Here is a 27,295-nt window from a genome sequence, read left to right as displayed (position 1 = left end):
ACTAAACAATTTATGCCAAATGACTTACCTCCTCACCTACTGTAGAAACTATCAGTGGACAGAGGCTTCTGACTGTCTTGAGAGGACACCTCCACAGACCCTAGCAGTGTAGTGGGGATATAGTAAACAGTAAAACTAATATTTCTCTCTTCTGAGAAGCAGGGGGACACAAAAATCCACCCAAGTATCGTGCAAATTAGAAAAGAGTTTCTTTTTTTCTCCTTCAAGTCTTACTTCAAGTTAGTTTTAAGATGCTATCTTTTTTAGATTAAGAGTTGTTTTTTTTTTAAGAAATTAGTAATTTATTATTTCTTCTAACTCAGTTGAAGGCTTTAAAAACTGGGAGCTCCTATACCATGTGAACAATTAGTGGCTTGGGAGATTACTCCCTCTCCTGAACTCTTGTTTTGTATACTTTTTTTTTTTTCTTTTTTAAAGGGAGAGTGTGAGTGGGGAGGGGCAGAGGGAGAAGGAGAGAATCTCAAACAGGCTCCATGCTCAGAATGGAGCCTGATGTGAGGCTCGATCCCACAACCCCAAGATCATGACCTGAGCCCAAATCAAGAGTTGGACACTTAACCAACTGAGCCACCCAGGCACCCCATTGTTTTGTATATTTCTTTAGGCACCTGCCACATTCTGCTGTCTGATGGTGGCATTCACATCTGATGGCTCCTCTGTACTATAAGTCCCTTGAGAACTGGTCTTTGTTTCTCAGTCTTATAGCTCCTATACTCCTTGTTGACCTGGTCCATACTTTTCATCAGTGAAATCCTAGCACATTAGCATTACTATTGTGAAGGGCTCAAAAAATGTGTTAAACTGTATTTGATTAACCAGTAAAACAATGCATAAGAACAAATCTACCAGTCTATAAGAAATACATGGAATAGAAGAATGTGTGAAATGCCACATCAAGGATACAATCAGACAAATTCAAGATGTGAAAATTCCAAAATAATGAACCAGTTTCTTTAGTAAATACATTTTAAATAAAAGGAAGGGCTAACTGTTCTAGATTAAAAGAGACTTAAGAAAAATAGCCACCAAATATGCAATGTGCAGACTTTGGATCCCAATGGAAATAACCCTGATTATAAAAATATTTTGTAAATAATTGAAGAATATTAAACATGGGATGGTTATTAGATGATATTATGGGATCACTTTCATTTTGTTGTGTATGAATGGTGTTGTATTTTTGCTTTTGTTTTTTTAAGTCCCTACCTGGTAAAGGTATCTGCTGGAATATTCATGGATGAAATTACATTATATCTGGGTTTGATTTAGTATGCTCCAGGGGAAAAAATGTGTGGGGTAGCAGGGATATGTTCAGATCCATTCTCCACCCATCAATGCCATGGCCCCTGCCCAAAGAGCCTGATCTGAGGAACTGCCCCAATAGGAATATCTTAGCCCCTGGTTTTCAACATAAAACCCCAACAGAAGAAGGGAGGGTAAGGAGAGAGTATAAAGGGATTGGGCTTGGCTATAACCTTCCATCCAAAGTCCCCGCTTCTCTTAAGGCAGCCTGCTCTACCTTAGGCTCTTTCTCTTGGTAAATTCTTCCTCTCACATCTTCCGATCTAAGAGAGGCAGTTCTGGAACTGTTGGTCCTGGTTGCTGCATAGTCCTTCTGGTTCCCCAACCCCCTATCCACATGCCTGTAATTAATCCCTTTATAAATAACCCTCCCTAATTATCCTACTGAGCTTGTGATTGATTCAGAGAGATAAAACAAGAATGGTAGAGTATTGATAACTGGAAACTGGGTGATGAATAAGTAGGTTTATTATACTTTATCTCTACTCTTCTGTATACTTGTAAATGTACATAACAAAAGTTTTTTTTTTTTTTTTTTAAGGAACAAATGTAAGGACATGATGCCTTCTGGATAAACTAATTACTAATAAAATTTAGTCTTGGGTATTTAAACAGTCTACAAATCCAGGTTAATTTAGACACATATTTTATACTTTTCCATGTGGCAATTTTAAATAATGTGTTGGAGTATGAGTCTATAAGACCAATGTAGTGAAGTTATTTACGAAGAGAATGTAGAAAGTCAAAAGGAAGCTAAATTTCAAAGCTAACTCTTCAAGATAAAGGGAAAGGCATTGGCTAATTTAATTCTAATCCAACTTATTTAGCCAGTTTTTCTAATAATTTGTCCCTAAGTGTCTACATAGCTTATTCATACAAATGTTCACCTCAAGTCTTCTTAGAAGCTCAAGAAATCATTCTTTATGTTTTCTTCCTCTTTGTGGAATGTGATGGGGAAGGTGAGGCAAGGAAATGGGGGAGTGGAGGAGGGAACAGAGGGTTGTGGGATTACTGACTCACCTATACTTTGATGATTCCTTTGAAAACCATTTTTTCTTCCATCCTTGTCTCTCTAACAAACCCATAAAGTCCACACTATATATGTCCCCATCACTCTGCCTTTTTTTTTTTCTGTAAATGGTTACCCCTCAATATATGCTTCAAGATCACAGAGTATGTAGGTATCTGGGTCAGGATCAGCTACCTAATTTTCAGGGCCCAGTGAAAAATAAAAATGTGAGGTGGAGGCTGCTGCAAAAATTATTAAGAATTTCATGATGATGACATTGATGATGACTTCAGGGCAGTCCACTAAGCAAGGGGCCCTTTGGAGCCTGGGATGCTGGGTAATTGTACAGGTCTAATGCCTAGGAAGCTAGCCCTGGCTGAATGCTCATTTTTCTGGATTTGATTCTGAGTACTAGGTAATTAGCCCCTATCCATTTCTATTCCCATTAATTTCAACCCCTGGAGTCTGATGAACAAATTTTAGAACATGTACCTTTTTCTCGACCCCAGCCAGAAATAATGCATTTGTCGTTAGGTCGAAATAGATATGGAGACCAGGGCACACAGGCAGGGACAGATTCAGGCAGCTCACAATCTTTTCGGTTTGAGTGTTTTTTCAATTCAATCAAAGCTATGTCATTTTCATAGGTGGTTCCGTTGTAATTTTCATGAATAATAATTTGTTTTGCCAAGTGAATGATTAGTTCCTCGTCCGGGTTTAACGAGTCTAAAAATGATGCCCATATTTGGTAATGGTATAGTTTACTGACGCTGTAACAGAAAGGAAAAGGGAGAGACGATATATTGAGGAAAAATACCAAATATAAACACGAACATCTGATGCTTTATCTTTATATCCTCCCTTTTAAAGGACTTTCTTCCTTTTTCCAGATTTTTAAAAAAAATTCTTGCATAATGAAGAAGTGTGATTTAATTTATGGGGTAGAATTAAAGTCAGTGGGTAAATGAAGAGATGGATAATCCACTTAAATGCTCAAGGGACATAAAGAACCCACTAACAACCAGAGATGCCCAGAAGTAGAATGAATTGGCTGCCTCTGGAGTGAGACTATCATCACTGAAGGTATTCAAGCAGAGATCAGAAAGCACGTAGCCAGAAATGTGGCTGAGGAAATGGGGAAATCAGGACACACATTCCGATTACTCTGCCAAACCCAGAGGTTCTCAGGGTGGAGACCATAGCAGTCATTATCCTGCGTTTAAGACTGACTTCATGTTGGGGTGCCTGGGTGGCTCAGTGGGTTAAGCCTCTGCCTTCAGCTTGGGTCCTGACCTCAGGGTCCTGGGATCGAGCCTTGCATTGGGATCTTTGCTCCGCGTGGGGCCTGCTTCTCCCTCTCTCTCTGTCTACTTGTGATCTTTCTTTCTGTCAAATAAATAAATAAAAATCTTAAAAAAAAAGACTGACTTCACGTTAACATTGCATTGTATTTATTTGCTCTCAAGCCTTTCTTCCTGTTGGACTGTGCTACTAGAGGTCAAAGATGGGGTCTAATTCATCTGTGGATATATGCCTGCGTCTAGTATTGTACCTGGCATATATTCACTGTTTTAAATTTTAGTTGAAATGGTTAATGGGCCAAATATTGCTTGCTCCTATGCCTCACTCAATTTTCATACCATTTTTTACCTCATGGTTTCCAGCAAATTGGCATTTACCATCATTTTCTCAGGTAATCACCTAACAGTTAAATAGTGTTGTTCTAGGAACCAATGAGGTGTTCAGGATGCTTTTTATTTATACATAATGTTCCAAGAATGCTGTGAATCATATTAATTTTGGTTGCTTTTTTAGGATCAGAGATCATGAATATCGTTTAAAGGTTAACCCTGTTTATTCTTTCAATTTACTAACAAATACTTAGTGTGTACCTACTGTACTTTCCACTGGCACATAGAAATGAACAAAATCAGAAATATTTCCTGTTTTCATGGAGTTCAGGATCTAGGGAAAGATGCAGTAGTAAATGGATAGTGATAATAGTGAAGATATGTATTCTACCGTGGAAAGTGAGAGGAATGAACAGCACATGCGGTTCTGAGAACTTATCAAAAAGGCTTTTGACTTATGGGAGTTAGGAAAGATTCTCTGAGGAAGTGAAGGTTGAGCTAAGGTATGAATAAAGAGTAGCACTAACTAGAGAAACAGGTTGGGAAATATCATTTCAGGCACGAGAAATAATATATGAAGGTCTCTGTGCAACAGGGAGCAAGGTGTACATGAGTAGCTAAAAGATGTCCACAGCAGGTAGAGCAGACGGCAAGAGTTGCAGCCGTGGGGCAAGATGAAATTGGCAAAGGTCATTAGGGGTCAGATCATATGGAGCCTCATGGGCCATGTTAAAAATGTTGTTTAGATATTTCAGAAGCAAACAAGCTTGGCAAAATAAGTATCTGACATCTTCAGCCTCTCTCAGGGAGAAGTGGACACTTCCTCCCACAAAATTCATGAGAATATGCATTAAAAAAGTAGAAACAACATAGATTAAGACTACTGAGAGTGGTGGTCCATGATGGCAGTGTAGGAACACCCTGAACTCACTTTACCCCATGGACACACTCTATCTACACCTACATATAAAGCAATACCTCCTGAAGAAGAACGGGAGGCCAACTGAACCACTTCTGTACAACAACAACAGAGGGACAATAGAGAGAATGGTAGGAGAGACAGAGACATGGTAATAATGGGAATTCCAGGGGTGCCTGGGTGGCTCAGTGGGTTAAAGCCTCTGCCTTCGATTCAGGTCATGATCCCAGGGTCCTGGGATCAAGCCCTGCATCGGGCTCTCTGCTCAGCGGAGAGCCTACTTTCTTCTCTCTCTGCCTACTTGTGTTCTCTGTCTGTCAAATAAATAAAATCTTAAAAAAAAATAATGGGAATTCCAGACTTGATTCAATGACCTGAAGATGCTGGTGAGTGCCATTGTCTGTTTCCTCTGCCCCCCCCCCATCTTGATAGCACAGATGGGTGTAGGGGCAGACACTCTGGGGTGGCCTATAGTCTCAGTGACCCCAGATTCCTAGCCCTAACATCTCCAGCCATCCCCTTTAGTTAAGCCCCTGCCTACACCCATCCCATGTCCACCTATCTCACTGAGGCTGCCACAATATAGCACACACCCAGACACCCCCTCTTTGTGCCTACTATATCTTCAACCTTCACTCCAAAGTGGACCAGGTGGAAAGTACTCCAGGACACCTCCAGTCTGCACCTGCTTCAGCTCCAGCCATCCCATCGGGCAGACCCATATGGAGTGCCCCAGCCTGCCGGCCCAAGCTTCAGGTATCCTGCCATAGTGGCCCTGCTACAGAGCACCCTGGAACTTGCTAAGCCAGGCCAGTTCCAGCTCCAGCTCTCCAGCCAGGTGGTTCCAGCATGGAGCACCCTGGGACCCCCAGGCCCATACCCACCCCAGCTTCAGCTGTTCCTGTAGGGTGGCCCCAGTGCAGCATGCCCTAAGACCCACTAGCCCATGCCTGCTTCAGCTTTGACCAGTCAACCAAAGCCTCCAGTACACACAGTCAACCTAGGGAAGAACCTGCACAAGACCACTCCTTCAAGACTGGGAAAGGTAGCTTTTCTGCCTAATTCACAGAAACAGAGAAAGTCAAACAAAATCAGCAGACAGAGGAATATATTCCAAATAAAAGAACAAACAAGACAAAACCCCAGGGATTAAAAACAAAACAAAACAAAAAACAAAACCCTAATGAAATGGAAGTAAGTAATTTATCTAGTAAAGAGTTCAAAGTAATGGTCATAAAGATACTCACTGAACTTGGGAGAATGGAGGAACACAGAGAAAACTTCAACAAAGAGTTGAAAAGGATAAGAAAGAACCAAAAAGAAATCACAAAGCTGAAGAATACAATAACTGAACTAAAAAATATTCTATAGGAAATCAATAGCAGATTAGATGATCCATAAGAACAGGTCGGTGATCTGGAAGACAGAATAGTGTAAATTACCCAAGCAGAACAGAAAAAAGAAAAATAATTTTTAAAAAGCATAAGCTTAAGAGACCTTGGACAACATCAAGTATGTTAACAATTACATTTTAGGTGTCTACAGACAAGAGAAATAGAGGTGGGCAGAAAACTTACTTAAAGAAATAATAGTTGAAAACTTCCTTAACCTGGGGAAGGAAAGAGATATCCAGGTCCAGGAAGCACAGAGAGTCCCAAAACAAGATGAACCCAAAGAGATGCATACCAAGGCAAATTATAATTAAAATGGCAAAAATTAAAGATAAAGAGAAAATCTTAAAAGCAGAAAGAGAAAAACAGCTACAAACAAGGGAAACCCCATAAGTCAGCAGAGACTTTCAGGCCAACGGAGAGTAGCAGGATATATTTAAAGTGCTGAAAAGGAAAAGCTTACAACTAAGAATATACTATTTGGCATGATTATCATTCAGAATTGAAGAAAAGATAAAGAATTTCCCAGAGAAGCAAAAGCTGAAGTTCATCACCACTAGACTGGTCTTACAAAAAATGTTAGAGGGAAAGCCATAACTAGAAATAAGGAAATAATGAAAGAAAAAAAATCTTACTGATATAGGTAAACATAGAGTAAAGGCAGTAAAGTAAATTGGCTACTTGCAAAGTTAATATGAAGGTTAAAAGATAAAAATAGTAAAATCAACTATAACTAAAATAAGCAGTTAAGGGATACACATAATAAAAAGATATATTTTTTATTTAAGACATTAAAAGCTTAAAATATGAGGGAGGGTGTAAAAAATGTAGTGCTTTTAGAATGTGTTCATATTAAGTAACTATCAGCTATATATATGGGAAGAGAGAGAGGTTGCTACATATGTAGTTAATATATATGAGCATCATGGTGAGCACAAACCAAAAACATAAAATAGATATGCAAAAAATAAAGATAAAGACAAAAGAACTTAAACATAAAACTAAAGAAAATCATCAAGCCACAATGGAAGAGATGCAGAGAACAAGAAAGGAACAGAGAAGAACCATAGAAACAACCAATAAACAATGAACAAAATGGCAGTAAGTACATACCTATCAATAATTACATGTAAATGAATTAAATGCACCAATTGAAAGACATAGAGTGGTTGAGTGGGTCAAAAACAGGACTCAGCTATATGCTGCCTATGAGAGACTCATTTCAGATCTGAAGACACAAACTGAAAATGAGGGGATGGAAAAAGATATTCCATGCAAATGGAAACAGAAAGGAAGCTGGTGTAGCAATACTCAAACAGACATAATAGGCTTTAAAACAAAGACTGTAACAAAAGATAAAGAAGAGTATTACATAAAGGGTAAATCTAAGAAGAGGCTATAACATTCATAACGATTTATGAACCCAACATAGGATCACCTAATTATATAAAGCAAGTATTAACATACATAAAGAAAGATACGGTAATACAATAATAGTAGGGCACTATAATACACCACTTACATCAATGGATAGAGCAACCAGACAGAAAACCAATAAGGAAACATGGGCCATAAGTGATACATTAGACTAGATGGACTTAATACATATATACAGAACATTTTATTTCCAAACTACAGAATACACATTCTTTTTAGCACACAGGAATGTTCTCCTCAGTGCATTATATGTTAGGCTACAAAACAAGTCTTAATATATTCAAGAAGATAGAAATCATATCAAGCATTTCTTCTGACCATGTAAGTATGAGACTAGAAATCAATGAAAAGAAGAAAACTGGAAAGAACACAAACACATGGAGGCTAAATAGCATGTTACTAAACAGCAAACGGGTCAATGAAAAATCAAGGAGAAAAAAAAAAAAACAACAAAAACGCCTTGACACAAATGAAAATGGAAATACAACAGTCCAAAATCTAAGGGATGCACCAAAAACAGTTCTAAGAGAGAAGTTCTCAGTAATATAGGTCTACCTATAGAAACAAGAGAAATCGCAAATAAACCATCTAACCTTATACCTAAAAGCACTACAAAAAGAACAGAGCTGAATATTAGTAGAAGGAAGGAAATAACAAAGATTAGAACAGAAATAAATGAAATAGAGACAAAAATAGGAAAAAAACGATAGAACTAAAAGCAGATTTTTTAAAAGATAAAAAATTTGATAAACTTCTAGCCAGGCCTGTCAAGAAAAAGAGAGCCTAAATAAATAAAATCAGAAGCAAAGGAGGAGAAGTTAAACTCGCACCACAGAATTGGAAGTGGTTATAAGAGATTACTATGAACAACTATACACCTATAAAACCTAAAAGAAATAGATAAATTCCTAGAAACATAACTTCCAAAACTGAATCACAAAGAAATAGAAAGTCTGAACAGATGATTATAAGTAATGAAATTAACTTTAAATCTTACAGTACACAAAAGTTCAAGACTAGACAGCTTCATAGTGAATTCTGCCAAATATTTAAAGAAGAGTTAGCACCTATCCTTCTTAAATTGTTCCAAAAAATTGCAGAGGAAAGAATACATCCAGATTCATTCTATGAGGCCAGCACTACCTTGATACCAAAGCCAGACAAAGACACTACAGGAAAAGAAAATTACCCACCAAGATTTCTGATAAGCATAGATGCAAAGACCATCAACAAAATATTAGCAAACTGAATTCAACAGTACATTACAAGCATCTTCACCATGATCAAGTGGGATTTATTCCAGGGATGCAAGGATGGCTTAACATCTACAACTCAATCAATGTGATATACCATATTAATAAAACAAAGGATAAAAATCATATGATTAGCTCAATAGGTGGAGGAAAGAAAATTCAACACCCACTTATGATAAAAACTCTCATCAAAGGGGATGCAGAAGAAATGTACCTCAGTGTAATAAAGGCTACAGATGACAAATCTGTAGTTAACATACACACTGGTGAAAGCTCTTTCCCTAAGTTCAGAAATAAGACAAGGGTGCCCACCTTGCCGCTTTTATTTCACATAGTATTGGATGTTCTAGCTGCAGCAATCAGACCAAAAAAAAAAAAAAAAAGAAAAGAAAGAAAGAAAGAAAAAGAGAAAAAAAATAAAAGGCATCCAAAATGATAAGGAATAAATAAAACTATCACTATCTGTTGGTGGCATGATAATACATATAGAAAACTCTGAAGATGCCACCAGAAAACTTAGAACTGATAAATGAATTTGGTAAAATTGCAGGGTACAAAATTAACATACAGATATTGTTTCTATACATTAATAATGAACTACCAGAATAAAAATAATTGTATCTAAAATTGCATCAAAAAGAGTAAAATACCTAGGAATAAATTTAAGTGAAAGACTATAGGACATTGATGAAAGAAATTGGAAGTGACACAAATAAATGGAAAGAAATACCATGTGGATTGGAAGAACCAATATTTTTAAAATGTCTAGACTACCCAAAGCAATCTACACATTTAATGTGATTTTTTAAATTACAAAACCAATGGTATTTTTCACAGACCTAGAACAAAGAATCCTGAACTTTGTATGGAACCACAAAAGACCCCCCAAAGTTGCAGCAATCTTGAGAAAGAAGAACAAAGCTGGAAGTATCAAATTCCCTGATTTTGAACTATACTACGAAGCTATAATAATCAACACATTGTGGTACTGGCCTGAAAACATACACATAAATTGATGGAATAGTGTAGAGAGCCCAGAGAAAATCTCACACACATATATGGTCAATTAACCTATGACAAAAGAGCTAAGAATATACAAGCTAAAATAAATATGGGATTATATTAAACTTAAAAACCTTTTGTATGATGAAGGAAACTGTCAACAAAACAAAGAGAGAACTTACTGAATGGAAGAAGAAATTTGCAAATCCTAAATCTGACAAGGAGTTAATATCTAATATATACATGGAATTTATACGACTTAAAAAAAAACTAAAAAATGGGCAGAGTGCTTGAATAGACATTTTTCCAATGATATACAGACATACAGATGGTCAACAGACACATGAAAAGATGCTCGACATCTTTAATCATCAGGGATATGCAAATCAAAACCATCAGAATGGCTAGTGTCAAAAAGACAAGAAATAACAAGTGTTGGCCAGGATTTCAAGAAAAGGGAACACTTGTGCCGTGTTGGTGGGAATGTAAAGTGGTACAGCCACTAAGGAAAACAATACAGAGGTTCCTCAAAAAGTTAAAAATAGAACCACGATGTGATCCAGCGATTCTGCTTTTGAGTATTTACCCAAAGAAAATGAAAACCAATTTAAAGGCATATATGCCTCTTATGTTCACTGCAGCATTATTTATAACAACCAAGATACGGAAAGAACCTAAGCATCTATCGATAGATAAATGGAGAAAGAAGATGAAAAATAGGGCAAAATAGGTGAAGAGGATTAGAAGTACAATCTTCTAGCTATAAAGTAAATAAGCCAAGGGGATTAACATACAGCATAGAGAATATAGTCAGCGATATTGCAAAAGCATTGTACAGTGACAGATGGTACAGACAACTATGTTTCTGCTGCTGACTAGAAGTGTAACTTTAGCCAAGTTATATAACTTCTCAGTCTCCGTCTGCTAATCCACAAAATGGGAAGACTGACATTTACCTTTTAGGGCTGTTAAGAATATTAAAACAAAATAACATCTGTGAAAGTGCCACACACATTATCTGGTCTGGAAGAGGTGCTCAACAGATGATGTTTCATTCATTCGAGAGATCAGAACTGAGACTGGAATCCCAAACTCTGTCCTCCAGCTGACCTTAACTTGTTATCAACACCTTTTGTGTGTTGCCCTTTAGTCACTGGTATGGACTGAATTGTGTTCCCCCAAAATTTATATGTTGAAGACCTAACCCCTAACATGACTAGATTTGGGGAGAGTCTTTAAAGAGGTAATAAAGTTTAAATAAGGACATAAGTGGAGTCGTAATCCCATATGATTGGTCTTCTTATGGGAAGAAGAGACATCAAGGACGCACACAAGCAGGACGAGCAAGCCAGTACTAGAGCAGCATGTGAGACAATTAGCTCAGAGTTTAGAGCATTTCCTTTACTGTCTGGAACACATATCAAATACATGTAAGGGTCTGTGGAAGGGGCCAAAAAGTTTTGTGCATTTGAAGACTTTAAATGCATGTGGCTCTTTAAACAACATCTTTGTTGAAGAGAGACCATAGAAAATGCCTGGTTAGCATCATCTCTTTATCAACTTTTCAGTCATAAACTCTTCTCAACAGTTTGGTCCTAACTCTACAAAATGTACAGAGTATCTACTTGCTTTCCCATCCTGCAGATGAGTCACGTGACATAACTTGGTACCTCTGGTTTTGATCTGACCTTGCCATCTGGGATCATAATTTGATCTGGGAGGGAAGACCACAGTAGGTTCTAGGGGGATGGCCTCTGGGGTTCCAGTCATGAATACTGGAGGGGATTTAGCTGTCAAGAGAGTGGAATTTGTCACATGTTTTTTATCTAGCATCTGCCACAATCTCTATTACACACTTTCATTATTTCAGGGAATCCAAAATCTTTTTGGAGAAATTTTTACCTGAGACAGTGTGCAGCAGTCAAAATCCAACACCCTCCAATATAAATTCCTCCACATTTGATTTTCTTATTTTCCTTAATTGCCACCTGCCACGGGAAGTCACCCTGTAAGAGACATTAGTGAGACATTAGTGTGGTCACTGCCATTCTACCAGATGGCGATAGACAAGTGGCTCTAAGATATGTCCATTGCAAAAGTCCCAGTCTCTTGTCATTACATATCTCCCCCACCTTTCTTTGTTTTTCAAACTTTGTTTTTCAAACTCCTAGGAAGTAACAGGTTTACCGTGTGTGCTGGCTTTCCTCCTACAACTCGTCTCCTTCGATTGGGCACACTGTTTTTAACTCCACAGGACACTTTAGGGAGAAATGATTTTATCCGTTTTCTTTCTTCAAGAAAGGAAGAGATTGTATCATTATGATTTTGAACCCATTACTTCTTGATTATTTTTGCCACCAAAACAGTAAAGTCACTGCTAAAACAAAACAGACTGGATTGATTAATAAATTATTTTATATATTAATTGGTACTATTGACCTTGTTTAAAAATTCTGTCTTATCAACAAGGATGGGACTGGAGGAGATTATAAGAAGTGAAATAAGTCAAGCGGAGAAAGGCAATTATCATATAGTTTCATTTATTTATGGAACGTAATGGAAGACATTAGGAGAAGGTAGGGAAAAATAAAGGGGGGAGGAAAATCGGAGGGGGATATGAACCATGACAGACTATGGACTCCCGAGAAACAAACTGAGGGTTTTAGAGGGGAGGGTTTTAGAGGGGATGGGTTTGCCTGGTGATGGGTATTAAGGAGGGCAAATATTGCATGGAGCACTGGGTGTTATACACAATGAATCATGGAACACTGTATCAAAAACTAATGATGTACTGTATGGTGACTAACATAACATAATAAAAAAAATTCTAGCTTAATATGAAAATTGGCTCGATTCTCTGAAGTTCTGCCTAAAGGTACATGGGTGGGACAGAAAGAGGCTAACTGAAGATTTAAACATTTTCATGGGTCATGCTCAAAATCTGGTTGTTTTTGACAAAACTGATATGACAAAACTCATAGCAAATAAAAAAAACATTATATAGGTCTAAAATGTTGTTTTCACTTCAAAATTAGCCTTGCGAATTAACTCATATAAAAATTTTTTTAATTTTTTTTATAAACATATAATGTATTTTTATCCCCAGGGGTACAGGTCTGTGAATCACCAGGTTTACACACTTCACAGCACTCATCATAGCACATACCCTCCCCAATGTCCATAACCCCACCACCCTCTCCCGAGCCCCTTCCCCCCAGCAACCCCCAGTTTGTTTTGTGAGATTGAGAGTCTCTTATGGTTTGTCTCCCTCCTGATCCCATCTCGTTTCATTTATTCTTCTCCTATCCCTCAAGCCCCCCACGTTGCATCTCCACTTCCTCATATCAGGGAGATCATATGATAGTTGTCTTTCTCCGATTGACTTATTTCACTAAGCATGATACCCTCCAGTTCCATCCACATTGTCACAAATGGCAAGATTTCATTTCTTTTGATGGCTGCACAGTATTCCATTGTATATATATACACCACATCATCTTTAACCATTCATCTGTTGATGGACATCTAGGTTCTTTCCATAATTTGGCTATTGTAGACATGGCTGCTATAAACATTCAGGTGCACATGCCCCTTCGGATCACTACGTTTGTATCTTTAGGGTTAAAAACTCAGTAGTGCAATTGCTGGGTCATAGGGTAGCTCTGTTTTCAACTTTTTGAGGAAACTCCATGCTATTTTCCAGAGTGGTTGCACCAGCTTGCATTCCCACCAACAGTGTAGGAGGGTTCCGCTTTCTCCGCATCCTGGCCAGCATCTGTCATTTCCTGACTTGTTAATTTTAGCCATTCTGACTGGTGTGAGGTGGTATCTCGTTGTGGTTTTGATTTGTATTTTTCTGATGCCGAGTGATGGGAGCATTTATGTTTGTTTTTCTTAAAAGTGATAAGGAGAAGAGTAATGCTATTTTTTTTCTATTTACATTGATAGCAAAAGTAATTGTTGCTTGAATTAATTACATATACATGTATACATACATACACACACAACATTAAAATGTAAATGTAAACCAGGGGGGCACTAGTAAAAAAGAATAATCTTAATTTACCTTCATCCATATTAGCAGTCAAAAATTGTGTCTCTCCTAAAATAAAACAAAAAGTTCCAATGTTTATGGTTGTGTTCATAAGAAAAATCAAATAATTAAAATTATTTAAACTTTGATCATAATTTTCTATCTTAAAACCTGTCCTATATTGATTGATTGATTGATTGATTGATGAGAGAGAGAGAAATTGCATGCACATGCATGGGTGAGCACAAGTGGGGGAGGGGCAGAGAGAGAGAATCTTAAACAGACAGGCTCCACAGACATGGTCTTGATCTGACCACCCTGAGATTGTGACTTGAGCCAAAATCAAGATTTGGATGCTTAACCTACTGAGCCACCCAGGTATCCAAAAACCTGTCCTCTGTTTAAAAAGGACAGTAGAAATCCTCAAAGCACACCATCTTATTTCCTTTCTATATAGGTTATTGTGAAGGCTCAGGATGAACTATGGAGAAATTTTGCAGGCACCAACTAGAGGTGTCTGTTGGTACAAGTGAATGGTGAGACCCATGGTGATGTGTTTTTTTGCATTTAGAACAGGCAAAATGCTTGGGTCAGAGAAGGAAAGCTGCTTTTTCAACTCTGATTCACGAAGTCCTTACATAAGGTAGGGAACAGTTACTAACACTGACTGAGAGAGTACTGAGCTGACACTAAAAAGGCCTCTCTGCCTACACTAATAAGAAAGCTGAGTAATTGCTAACACGTGGTCATAACATGTGCAATTAATAGCTACGTTAAAATATAAGGAAGAGGAGTACCTGGGTGGCTCAGTGGGTTAAGAATCTGACTATTGATTTCCGTTCAGGTCATGATCTCAGGATCATGAGATAGAGCCCTGCATCAGGCTCCATGCTCAGTGGGAAATTTGCTTAAGATTCTCTCTCTCTCTCTCCCTAGGCCCCTCCCCAAGTTCACTCTCTCTCTCTCTCATACACACTCTCTCGCTAAAATAAACAAATCTTTAAAAATATATATAAGAAGACAACAGTTGCTTTGTTTTGCTTCAATTCTGCTGCAATATTCCAAGAATTCAATAAAATTTTTACCTCGAGCCACATGTAAAAAGCCCCATGGAAAAAAAAAACAAAAATTTACCACAGCAGAGGATAATTTTTGAGAAAAGTGTGTACCATATCAATGATACACATATATCATAAAACTATAAAACTTTATCCTTGTTTTCATTTCTGTAATATAAATTTTCTCTTATAATATAAAATAGATTTACCTTTAATTTCAGGATGGCCTTTAATTTCAGAATTTCCATTTCCTAAAAATAAAACAAAACATTTATTGTAGCAAAGATAATATTTACCTGGATAAAATATATACCAATCATTAATATCTTAGAAACAGTATAACAACTTAATTTTTTACAAAGATAAAAGGGAATCATAGTATGTCATCTTTCTTTGATTTTTAATACCACATAACAGATGTTTCATATTGCATTTAAATACACACCAATTTCATTATATCAAGGAAATAATTTTTACTTGAGTTTTAAAAAGGTGTACATTTTGGATATATTTGAACACATATGGACAGCAAGTTTACTATACAGTTATATAAATTTTTTTTTAAGATTTTATTTATTTACTTGACAGAAAGATCACAAGTAGGCAGAGAGGCAGGCAGAGAGAGAGAGGGAAGCAGGCCCCCTGCTGAGCAGAAAGCCTGATGCGGGACTCTATCCCAGGACCCTGAGATCATGACCTGAGCCGAAGGCAGTGGCTTAACCCACTGAGCCACCCAGGCACCCCAACAGTTATATAAATTTATAACTCTTTTAAACTTATATTTATTAACGGTGGGCTTTCCAGGATACATGAATTCAAGTTATACTCCAAACTTCCTTTGGTTTAGTGATTCTAATCTGTCCACTGAAAGATCAATGAATATATTAATGTTTTTATTTTACATCTCTTTTCTCATTTGCTCTTGCTTAGAGAGGGAAAAATTAGAACCATTACTGAAATACAAAAGGTGGTGCTCACTTTAAAGAAGGGTAAACTGGGGGCGCCTGGGTGGCTCAGTGGGTTAAAGCCTCTGCCTTCGGCTCAGGTCATGATCCCAGAGTCCTGGGATCGAGCCCCGCATCAGGCTCTCTGCTCTGCAGGGAGCCTGCTTCCTCCTCTCTCTCTGCCTGCCTCTCTGCCTAGGTGTGATTTCTCTCTGTCAAATAAATAAAAAATATTAAAAAAAAAAAAAGAAGGGTAAACTGAAGTAACAATGACAGTTGACTTAATGTATTTTTGATATGGATTTAAGAACTAGATATTTAAAAAAGCAAGCTTTGGGGCGCCTGGGTGGCTCAGTGGGTTGAGGCCTCTGCCTTCGGCTCAGGTCATGATCTCAGGGTTCTGAGATGGAGCCCCGCATCAGGCTCTCTGTTCAGCAGGGAGCCTGCTTCCTCCCCTCTCTCCCTCTCTCTGCCTGCCTCTCTGCCTACTTGTGATCTCTGTCAAATAAATGAATAAAATCTTTTAAAAAAATAAAAATTTATAAAAGCAATCTTTATGTTATAGTTTCTCCCTGATAGTGGGATTTTTTTTCTCCCTGATAAGCTAACAAATTGTGTTCTTTGAACTTAAACTGAGTTTTGAATCAGAAGAAGGAGAGGGAGGGAAAACGGACAGAAGAGGAGGAGAAGAAACCCCAAATATCATTATACTGAAAAAGTGAAATCAAACTATAGAACTTCAGAAGACAAATACTGCATGGTCTCACTTATATGTGGAATCTAACAAAACAAAGTCATCGAAAAAGAGATCAAATTGTGGTTTTTAGGGGCAAGGGTGGGGTCTGGGAAATTACGGGAACCTGGTCAAAAAGTACAAACTTCCAGATCAGTAAGTGCTGGGGATGTAATGTACAGCACCGTGACTAGAGTTCCCATGGTTGTATGGTATACTTGAGAGTTGCTAAGGGAGTAAATCCTAAACATTCTCATCACACACACACATAAAAATTGTAACCATATGACATGATGGATGTTAACTAAACTTACTGTGGTCATCGTCTCTCAATATATGTGTGCCAAGTCATTATGTTGTATACCTTAAGCTTATATCCTGTGTTGTATGTCCCAATTCTATCTCAATGAACCAGGAGGGAATGACTCTCCAGCTTCACCAGCAAGAGTCATGACCTACTGTCTTCCTCCCTAAAAGATGTTTGGAAATTTCTCTCTCCTCTCTTTACTGAGGTTTTAACTATATTTGATGGACAGAAAAGTATTTTGTTCAACTGCTTATATAAACTTCAAAAAAAATAAAATGATTTGAGATCCTAAAAAGTGTGTTTTTACATTTAAGAACTGATGTGAATGGGAAACTAAACAAGACTTCAATAAAGTCCAATAATACCAAGCAGTGACAAAATGTAATTATTTTCAATTATTATCAATAATATATAATAATATATATCCATATATATATCTACACTTAGGGTGCTTCCATATCTTGGCTATTGTAAATCATGCAGCAATAAACACAGAGGTGCATAAATCTTTTTTGTATTTGTGTTTTTGTTTTCTTTGTCCCACTACCCAGTAGTGGAGCTGCTGGATCATGTGGTAGTTGTAAATACCTATATATAATTTTTTTTTTTTGAGAATCCTCCATACTCTTTTCCACAGTGGCTGCACCAACTTACTTTCCCATCAACAGTGCATAAAGGTTCCCTTTCTCCATATCTTTGCCAACACTTACTATTTCTTGTCTTTTTGATACTAGCTAAGCTGACGAGTGTGAGGTGTATCTCACTGTGGTTTTGATTTACATTTTCCTGACGATTAGGGATGTTGGCCATCTTTTCATGTGTCTGTTGGGCATCTCTATGTCTTCTTTGGACAAATGTCTATTCAGTACTTGCCCATTTATTAATCAAGTTTGTGTGTGTGTGTGTGTGTGTGTGTGTGTGTTGAATTGTATACGTTTTCATATATTTTCGATGTTAACCCCCATCAGATATATCATTCACAAATATCTTCTCCCATTCAATAGGTCAACTATTTATTTTGATGGTTTTCTTTGCTGTGCAAGAGCTTTTAATTTTGTTGTAGTCCCAACAGTTTATTTTTGCTTTTGTTTCCCTCACCTAAGGAGACATTTCTTGAAAAATGTTGCTAAAGTTGGCACCCAAGAGATTACTGCTTATGCTCTCTTTTAGGAGTCTTATGGTTTCAGATCTCACATTTAGATCTTTTCTTTTAAATTTTAAATTCAATTAACTAACATATATTTAGGTCTTTAACCCATTTTGAGTTTATTTTGTGTATGGTGAAAGAAAGTGGTCCAGTTTCATTTTTTTGAATGTACATTTCCAGCTTTCCCAACACCATTTATTGAAGAGACTGTCTTTTCTAGATTGTGTATTGTTGTTCCCTTTATTGTAGGCTAATTGACCATGTAAGCATCAATTTATTTGTGGACTTTCTACCCTGTTTTATTGATCTGTGTGCCTGCTTTTGTGCCAGTACCATACTGTTTGATTACTACAGCTTTGTAGTATATCTTGAAATCTAGGATTTTGATACTTCCAGCTTTGTTCTTTCTCAAGCTTGCTTTGGCTATTCAGGGTTTTTTGTGGTTCCATACAAATTTTAGGATTCTTTTCTCTAGTTCTGTGAAAAATACTATTGATATTTTGATAGGGATTATGTGAAATCTGTAGTTACTCTGGATAATATGGATGTTTAAAAAATAGTTGTTCTTCCAATCCATGAACATGATATATCTTTCCATTTATTTGTGTCACTTTTAATTTCCTTCATCAATGTCTTATATGTAAGTCTTTTACTTCCTTGGTTAAATCTATTCCTAGGCATTTTATTCCTTTGGTGCAATTGTAAATGTGATTGTTATCTTAATTTCTTTCTCTGATGGGCTGTTACTAGTATATAGAAACACAACTGATATCTGAATATTAAATTTGTATCTTGCAATTTTACTGAATTCATTTATTGGTTCTTAGTGTGTGTGTGTGTGTGTGTGTGTGTGTGTGTGTGTGTGTAGTCTTTAGTTTTCTTTTTTAAAAAAAAAATTACTTATTTATTTGTTTGGGGGAGGGGCAGAGGGAGACTCCCCACTGAGTTCAGAGCCCAGTGCAGGGCTCCATCTCAAGACCCAAAAGATCATGACCTGAGCCTAACCAAGAATTCAACGCTCAATTGACTGAGCCACCCAGACACCCTTAGAGTTTCTATGTAAAGTATCATGTCATTTGTAAATGGTGACAGTTTTTTCTTTACAAATTTAATTCCCTCTCTTCCCTCTCTCTCTCTTCCTCCCTCCCTCTTCCTTCCTTCCTTCCTTCCTTCCTTCCTTCCTTCCTTTCTTTCTTTCTTGTCTGATTGTTAGGACTCCAGTACTATGTTGAACAAAAGTGGCAATAGTGGACATCCTTGTCTTCTCCTGATTTTAGAGGAAAAGTGTTCTGATTTTCAGCACTGAGTATGATATTAGCTGTAGGTTTGTCATATATGGCTTTTGTTAGGTTGAGGTATATTCCCTCTAAACCCACTTGGCTGAGAGTTTTTTTCATGAAATGGATATTGAATTTTGTCAAATTCTTATTTTGAATCTATTGTGATGATAATATGTTTCATCCTTCATTTTGTTAATGTGATATAGCATACTGATTGATTAGAGGATATTGAACCACCTCCCTGGAATAAATCCCACATGATCATGGTGAATGATTCTTTTAATGTAATGTTGAATTCGGTTTGTTAATATTTTGTTGATGACTTTTGCACCTATGTTCATTAGGGATATTGATGTGTAATTTTCTTTTTTTATAGAGTCTTTGTCTAGTTATGGTATCAGGGTAATGCTGGCCTTGTAGAATGAATTTGAAAGTTTTCCTCTTCCTTTTTGGAACAGTTTGAGAATAGATATTAACTCTTCTTTAAGTGTTTGGTGGAATTAACCTGTGAAGCCATTTGGCTGAATTTTGTTTGTTGGGAGGTTTTTTTTTTTTTTCCCAATTCAGTTTCATTACCAGTAATCATTCCGTTCAGATTTTCTATTTATTCCTGGTTTAGTTTTGGAAAATTGTATGTCTCTAAGAATTTTTCAGTTTCTTTTAGGTTGTCCAATTTTTTGCCATATCATTTTCTTTTTTTTTTTTTTAAAGATTTTATTTATTTATTTGACAGAGAGAGAGATCACAAGTCGGCAGAGAGAGAGGAGGAAGCAGGCTCCCTGCAGAGCAGAGAGCCTGATGCGGGGCTCGATCCCAGGACCCTGAGATCATGACCTGAGCCGAAGGCAGCGGCTTAATCCACTGAGCCACCCAGGCGCCCCGCCATATCATTTTCATAAATGTCTTTTATAATATTTGTATTTCTATGGTGTCAGTTACTTTGCCTTTTTCATTTTTTATTTTATTTATTTGACTCTTCTTTCTTTTATTTCAATGACTCTGGCTAAAGATTTATCAATTCTGTTTATCTTTTCAAAGAACCAACTCATGGTTTCGTTGGCATATGTAACTTAATTTAATTTAGTCTTTATTTCATTTGTTTCTATTCTAATCTTTATTATTTCCTTCCTTTTACTAACTTGTGGCTTTTTTGGTTCTTCCTTTTCTAGTCCCTTTAGATATAGTGTTAGATTATTTATTTGGGATTTTTCTTCTTTCTTGAAATAGGCCTGAATTGGTATAAACTTCCCTCTTAGAACTGCTTTTGCTGTGTCCCAAAGATATTGGACTACTGTATTTCCAGGTGGGTAACTCGTAAAGAATAAAAGCTACTTTAAAAACTTAACAATCAAATACAATGTTAGATTCTTTTGAAACTTGATTCAAGTACATTGTTTTTGAGAGGGGTGCCTGGGTGGATCAGTCAGTTAAGCATCCCAGGACTCTTGGTTTCAGTTCAGGTCATGATCTCACAGTTGTGGGATTAAGCCCCCCATTGGGTTCTGGGCTCTGCGCTCAGCTTGGAGTCGGGTTCAGACTCTCTCTCCCTCTCCCTCCTGCTCACTCTCTCTCTCAAATAAATAAATAAAATCTTTTTAAAAATATATTTTTGAAACAGCTGGGAAAACTTGAACATGGGCTGTTACTAAACAATGTTAGGGAATTACTATTATTAGGAATACTAATGAGAGTATATTGTGTAGGTATAAAGTGTAGCATTAGAAATTCATCTAGGTGGGGTGCCTGGGTGGCTCAGTGGTTAAAGCCGCTGCCTTCAGATCAGGTCATGATCTCAGGGTCCTGGGATCAAGCCCCGCACCTCTCTGCTCAGCAGGGAGCCTGCTTCCTCCTCTCTCTGCCTGCCTCTCTGCCTACTTGTGATCTCTGTCTGTCAAATAAATAAAAAAAAATCTTAAAAGAAATTCATGTAGGTGAAGTGACATATCTCAAGTGTGCTTTAAAGTAAACAAACAAGCTGAATAAGACTGGCAAACACTGCTAATTGTTCAAGGGAGAGAGAGGCACATATTGGTTCATTCTCATAATCTACTTTTGTTATGTGGGAGCTTTACTAATAAAAAGTTCTGAAATAACAAATGTATTTAATAAAAGAAACTTTGAGAAGCGAACATTCCATAGTTCTTCAAATGCCTACTCAGTAGTACTCTTACTAAGACTCCCCTATACTCACTTAAGATTACAATTTACCTAAAAGAAAGTTTCCGGGTCCCCAGATCAAGTCAGAAAAATGTAACATAAACCCTTAATTACCTTCACAACCAGCTTCATCCTCTCCTGTAATACAGTCCACCTCGCCGTTGCACTTATATTTGTTTGGAATACAAACACCAGATTTACAGAAGAAACCTTTCCCTCGGCATCCTACACAAACATAAATAGAAGAAGGTTTTTATTTTTGTTTTTTCATACTTAAAATACAATAGGATAGAATCTGAGATTCAGTGGGCGAATCTTCTACCTGTACAGCACAGTTCGTCACTCAGGTCTCCACAGTCGTTGATGCCATTACAGGTTCTCTTTTGAGGAATGTATTTCCCATTCACACAGTGAAAGGAGTCATTTTCTGGAGGAGCTGTAAATTAGGAATTCTCTTTGTGAAATTTATGTATGGAGTTGTAGGTGACATCTTGATTACATTTGGAATAATGAGGACATTAAGATAAAGTCAGGCATCAAATAGAAAATGATATAAAATGTATTGGCAGCATCAACATAATATATATGGTTAATAAGGAAAACATATGCCAAAGCTGGTTTATGGAGTCCCTTTGGTATCTCTGAAAACCAGTATTTACTGCAGAGGTCTGTACTTGCTGAGGTTAGGGGAAGGGGCTCAGGGACCACAGGTCCTTGCTCACACTGGCAAGCACGGGTGCTCCCCCATTCCTTTTGTGCTGCTGCAGAAATCCTCACTTCCATCCCATGACTTGGGCAGTGTCATTTATATTTTGATGGTATTTATTTTTAAGCACCAAAAAAGTGTTTAGCCTTTAAAACCCTACATGTGACTAAAATATTCCAGTGTCAGGACCGAGGAGAAAAGTGGAAGTGGCTGTCTTGAGACTGTGGTCACTTAAATATTTTAAAGACATTGTGAAGTGTGTAGGCTGGCCCTCTCAAAGGAGATACTGAGGTTTCTCCTGATATTTGCATTACTTATGTTTGTTGTATTAACTTTAATCCAGATGTTTCAACGAGCAAAGAGGAGTCAGGCAACTTTGCTCCCCATATAGGAACCTGGAGAGAAGTAATATTTGAATGCAAAAAAGGTACAATAGAGGAAAAGCAGCAATTTACGTTCAAAAGCCCCCAAAATGATTTTGCCTCTATTACTGCAACTGAGTATCTACCATGTTTGTTTTCTGTAGATGTGGCATGCAGTAAACAATTTTGAAGGAAGTTTTGAAGTTTCATGCAACTCCTCTACCAACCTGTATTGTTTGTGTAGCAAACCACACCAGCAAAATCCTGGTCATTTTTAGTTCTTCTCTTAGTAAAAGTACATTCAGCCAAACTTGTCTCGAATCCTTGACAATGCACTTGGAGACATTCAGTGGAATTTACAGAGACATTTTCAGGAAACTCAAACTGTTTTTGAATATCAAAAGCACCTCTGCAATTAGAATAAATGAAACATTGGGGTAGAATGATTAGTACTTTGCATTTATAACCTTACCTTAGGAGGTAAGGAACTGAAGTGATTTCCTTTAATTTTCTACATATGAGTGATACATTGAACAAGATGCTTAAATTCTCTGAACCTCAGTATCTTCACCTGTAAAAGGGACTATGATACTCTCAGCTGGTTTTGTAAAGTGATTAAAACAATCAATTTACATCGGCTAGCCAAAATTCAAAGGTGGCAAACACTCAGCAAATACTACTTTCCTTTTCTCTGTTTCCTAAAAATGCTTTTTTCCACACTCCTGATATTTCTTTCCAACCTGAGATGCATCATTCTTGGCTTCTCTCCATCTCTTAACTCCTTTTTGCTCAAGGAACAGGAGCAGAATAATCAATCAGGGAATTCTGGAATTACAAATCAGGCAAGGTTGGCTCACCTTTCCATCTTTTCTTTTGGGGACCTCTTCACAGGCCTCATGCTGTAAGGCTTACCTGGTTGGCCCCATTGTTGCTTAGAATTTGGGAGATTAAGTTGGTTTAATTCTAGCAGGTTCATTTTTTTTTTTTTTTAAACCTAGCCATGTCCTCAACTCAGCCTCGACAATATTAAGGGGATATATTGGCATCTATATGCCATTGCTTGGATTTCTCAATTTGTTCAGAATTTGTGCTACCTCTATGACTCAATATACTAGAGATGATGAGTTCCGGTAAAATATTCTGCTAGAACATTCAATTGCTCCCTGCTTCTCTTTAGAAAGAAATGGTGTTAAAAATAAGAAGCTGGGCAAAGATGCATCAGGTAAATATAAACAATAACAAAGCAATAATGGCAATATAAATATTAGATATTTAAAGGGAATAAGAAAGGCATTTTTAATGATTTCAGATCAATAATGATGGTAAAAAGGAGTCATAAAACTATGCCAAACAACATCAAAACAAACGAGAGCCACTGGGGCAATCTCGGGTAAATAATTTGAAAAAAAATAAATCTCAGTTTAAAACTATCTAAAAGTACTAGATAAAATGCATTCAGTGAGCTCTTCTTCTTTTTAATTTTTAAGATTTTATTTATTTATTTGAAAGAAAGGGAGAGAGCACACGTGGGTGAGGGGGAGAAGAGGGAGAGAGAGAAGCAGACACCCAGCTGAGCAGGGAGCCTGTCAAGGGGCTCAATGAGCTCTTAAAGAAGTAAGGGAAATACCCCTGGCTAAAATAAGAGAAGTCTGGGGGCTCCTGGGTGGCTCAGTGGGTTGAAGGTCTGCTTTCGGCTCAGGTCATGATGCCAGGGTCTTGGGACTGACTCAATCCCAAGTGGGGCTCTCTGCTCAGCAGGCAGTCTGCTTCTCCCTCTCCCTCTGTGATCTCTCTCATTCTTTCTCAAATAAATAAATAAAATCTTTAAAAATAAATAAATAAAATAAAGTAAGACAATTCTGTCCATGAGCTCATAAAAAATATGATAAGAGCAAAATACTGGGAGATCAAAGACTGAGAGAGTTTCCCACTAGGCTGAATTATAGGTTGTAGGTCACAAACTGTCAAAAATCACAAATATCTTGTGGCTCAACTTAATAAGATACTCTCACTAAACTACTAGCAGATGTGGTTTAAGAAGACAGAAAGTAAATTCAGAATAAAGTTGAAAAATGTAAGAAGCAGCAACAAACCAAGATGTTGGTAAACATGAAATAAATCTGAGTAAGCACTAGTAATAACAACTGCTTATTATATAATAATAGAAATTAACTTCAGGAATATATAAAAATAATGTGGAACTAAATACTGGAAACTTGGTAGAAATAGTGACATTCCTTATATTATTCCTAAGAGGGTGAGGACTTCCTAAGTCAAGAATTCATGGTATAAATGTGATGATAACCACTAAAGGAAGAGAAATAGGATGTATATAGTTTACAAACCAAGTAGAGGGGGGTGGGAGGTTTAAAAAATACAACAACTTTATTAAACCCAATAGAAATTAGAATAGGAAGAAACAAGTACACAGAAAAGGCAGGGTAAATAATACTACTAAAATAAAATAGGGAAAATAAATTCAACAATGTAAATAATCACAATATTGTAAATGGACTAATTCAGACAGTTATTGTCATATTGGATTTTTTTTTAAAATCTAGATACATGTGTTTATAAAGGACACATTTAAAAGATAAAGACATAGAAAGCTTGTATGTAAATAAATAGGAAAAGACTTGAACAAAGCAGTTAACAGGCTGACTTATTTTAATGGACAACATACTTATCATCTAGAACCCTGCACATGAAACATTTAAAATATACTCAGCACATATTCTCTAGTGCGCATGGAACATTCTCCAGAATAGATCACATTCTGGGTCACAAATCAGGTCTCAACCGGTATCAAAAGATTAGGATCATTCCCTGCATATTTTCAGACCACAGTGCTCTGAAGCTAGAACTCAATCACAAGAGGAAAGCTGGAAAGCACCCAAATACATGGAGACTAAACAGCATCCTTCTAAAGAATGAATGGGTCAACCAGGAAATTAAAGAAGAATTGAAAACATTCATGGAAACAAATGATAATGAAAACAGAACGGTTCAATATCTGTGGGACACAGCAAAGGCAGTCCTGAGAGGAAAATATATAGCAGTACAAGCCTTTCTCAAGAAACAAGAAAGGTCTCAAGTACACAACCTAACCCTACACCTAGAAGAACTAAAGAAAGAACAAGAAAGAAACCCTAAACCCAGAAGGAGAAGAGAAATCATAAAGATCAGAGCAGAAATCAATGAAATAGAAACCAAAAAAACAATAGAAAAAATCAATGAAACTAGGAGCTGGTTCTTTGAAAGAATCAATAAGATTGATAAACCCCTGGCCAGGCTTATCAAAAAGAAAAGAGAAAGGACCCAAATAAATAAAATCATGAATGAAAGAGGAGAGATCACAACTAACACCAAAGAAATACAGACAATTATAAGAACATACTATGAGCAACTCTACGCCAACAAATTTGACAATCTGGAAGAAATGGATGCATTCCTAGAGACATATAAACTACCACAACTGAACCAGGAAGAAATAGAAAACCTGAACAGGCCCATAACCAGTAAGGAGATTGAAACAGTCATCAAATATCTCCAAACAAACAAAAGCCCAGGGCCAGACGGCTTCCCAGGGGAATTCTACCAACCATTTAAAGAAGAACTATTTCCTATTCTCCTGAAACTGTTCCAAAAAATAGAAATGGAAGGAAAACTTCCAAACTCATTTTATGAGGCCAGCATCACCTTGATCCCCAAACCAGACAAGGATCCCACCAAAAAAGAGAACTACAGACCAATATCCTTGATGAACACAGATGCAAAAATTCTCACCAAAATACTAGCCAATAGGATTCAACAGTACATTAAAAGGATTATTCACCACGATCAAATGGGATTTACTCCAGGGCTGCAGGGTTGGTTCAACATCGGCAAATCAATTAATGTGATAGAACACATTAATAAAAGAAAGAACAAGGACCATATGATACTCTCAATAGATGCTGAAAAAGCATTTGACAAAGTACAGCATCCCTTCCTGATCAAAACTCTTCAAAGTGTAGGGATAGAGGGCACATACCTCAATATTATCAAAGCCATCTATGAAAAACCCACTGCAAATATCATTCTCAATGGAGAAAAACTGAAAGCTTTTCCGCTAAGGTCAGGAACACGGCAGGGATGTCCATTATCACCACTGCTATTCAACATAGTACTACAAGTCCTAACCTCAGCAATCAGACAAAAAAAAGAAATTAAAGGCATCCAAATCGACAAAGAAGAAGTCAAACTATCACTCTTTGCAGATGATATGATACTATATGTGGAAAACCCAAAAGACTCCACTCCAAAACTGCTAGAACTTGTACAGGAATTCAGTAAAGTGTCAGGATATAAAATCAATGCACAGAAATCAGTTGCATTTCTGTACACCAACAACAAGACAGAAGAAAGAGAAATTAAGGAGTCAATCCCATTTACAATTGCACCCAAAACTATAAGATACCTAGGAATAAACCTAACCAAAGAGGCTAAGAATCTATATGCAGAAAACTATAAAGTACTCATGAAAGAAATTGAGGAAGACACAAAGAAATGGAAAAATGTTCCATGCTCCTGGATTGGAAGAATAAATATTGTGAAAATGTCT

At 37.0% G+C, this 27,295-nt stretch overlaps 1 protein-coding gene across 1 annotated transcript in view; it reads right to left on the bottom strand.

Moving 5' to 3' along the window:
• CFI (complement factor I) overlaps window positions 1-27,295 on the bottom strand; it is a 50,419-nt gene that overhangs the window by 3,559 nt on the left and 19,565 nt on the right. Inside the window, exons 5-12 of the mRNA XM_045998198.1 lie at window positions 22,920-23,101; window positions 21,947-22,060; window positions 21,739-21,849; window positions 15,266-15,307; window positions 14,032-14,067; window positions 12,153-12,256; window positions 11,868-11,971; window positions 2,825-3,102 (exon numbers count right to left, since the gene is read on the bottom strand). Of these exons, the coding sequence (XP_045854154.1) occupies window positions 2,825-3,102; window positions 11,868-11,971; window positions 12,153-12,256; window positions 14,032-14,067; window positions 15,266-15,307; window positions 21,739-21,849; window positions 21,947-22,060; window positions 22,920-23,101 (971 nt within the window). The remainder of the gene's footprint in view (window positions 1-2,824; window positions 3,103-11,867; window positions 11,972-12,152; window positions 12,257-14,031; window positions 14,068-15,265; window positions 15,308-21,738; window positions 21,850-21,946; window positions 22,061-22,919; window positions 23,102-27,295) is intronic.

This window comes from Meles meles, chromosome 2 (genome assembly GCF_922984935.1).
Source record: "Meles meles chromosome 2, mMelMel3.1 paternal haplotype, whole genome shotgun sequence".
In the NCBI taxonomy this organism is placed as follows: Eukaryota; Metazoa; Chordata; class Mammalia; order Carnivora; family Mustelidae; genus Meles; species Meles meles.
The sequence above is the reverse complement of the archived record's forward strand: the minus strand, read 5'-3'. Positions and strand labels throughout refer to the sequence as shown.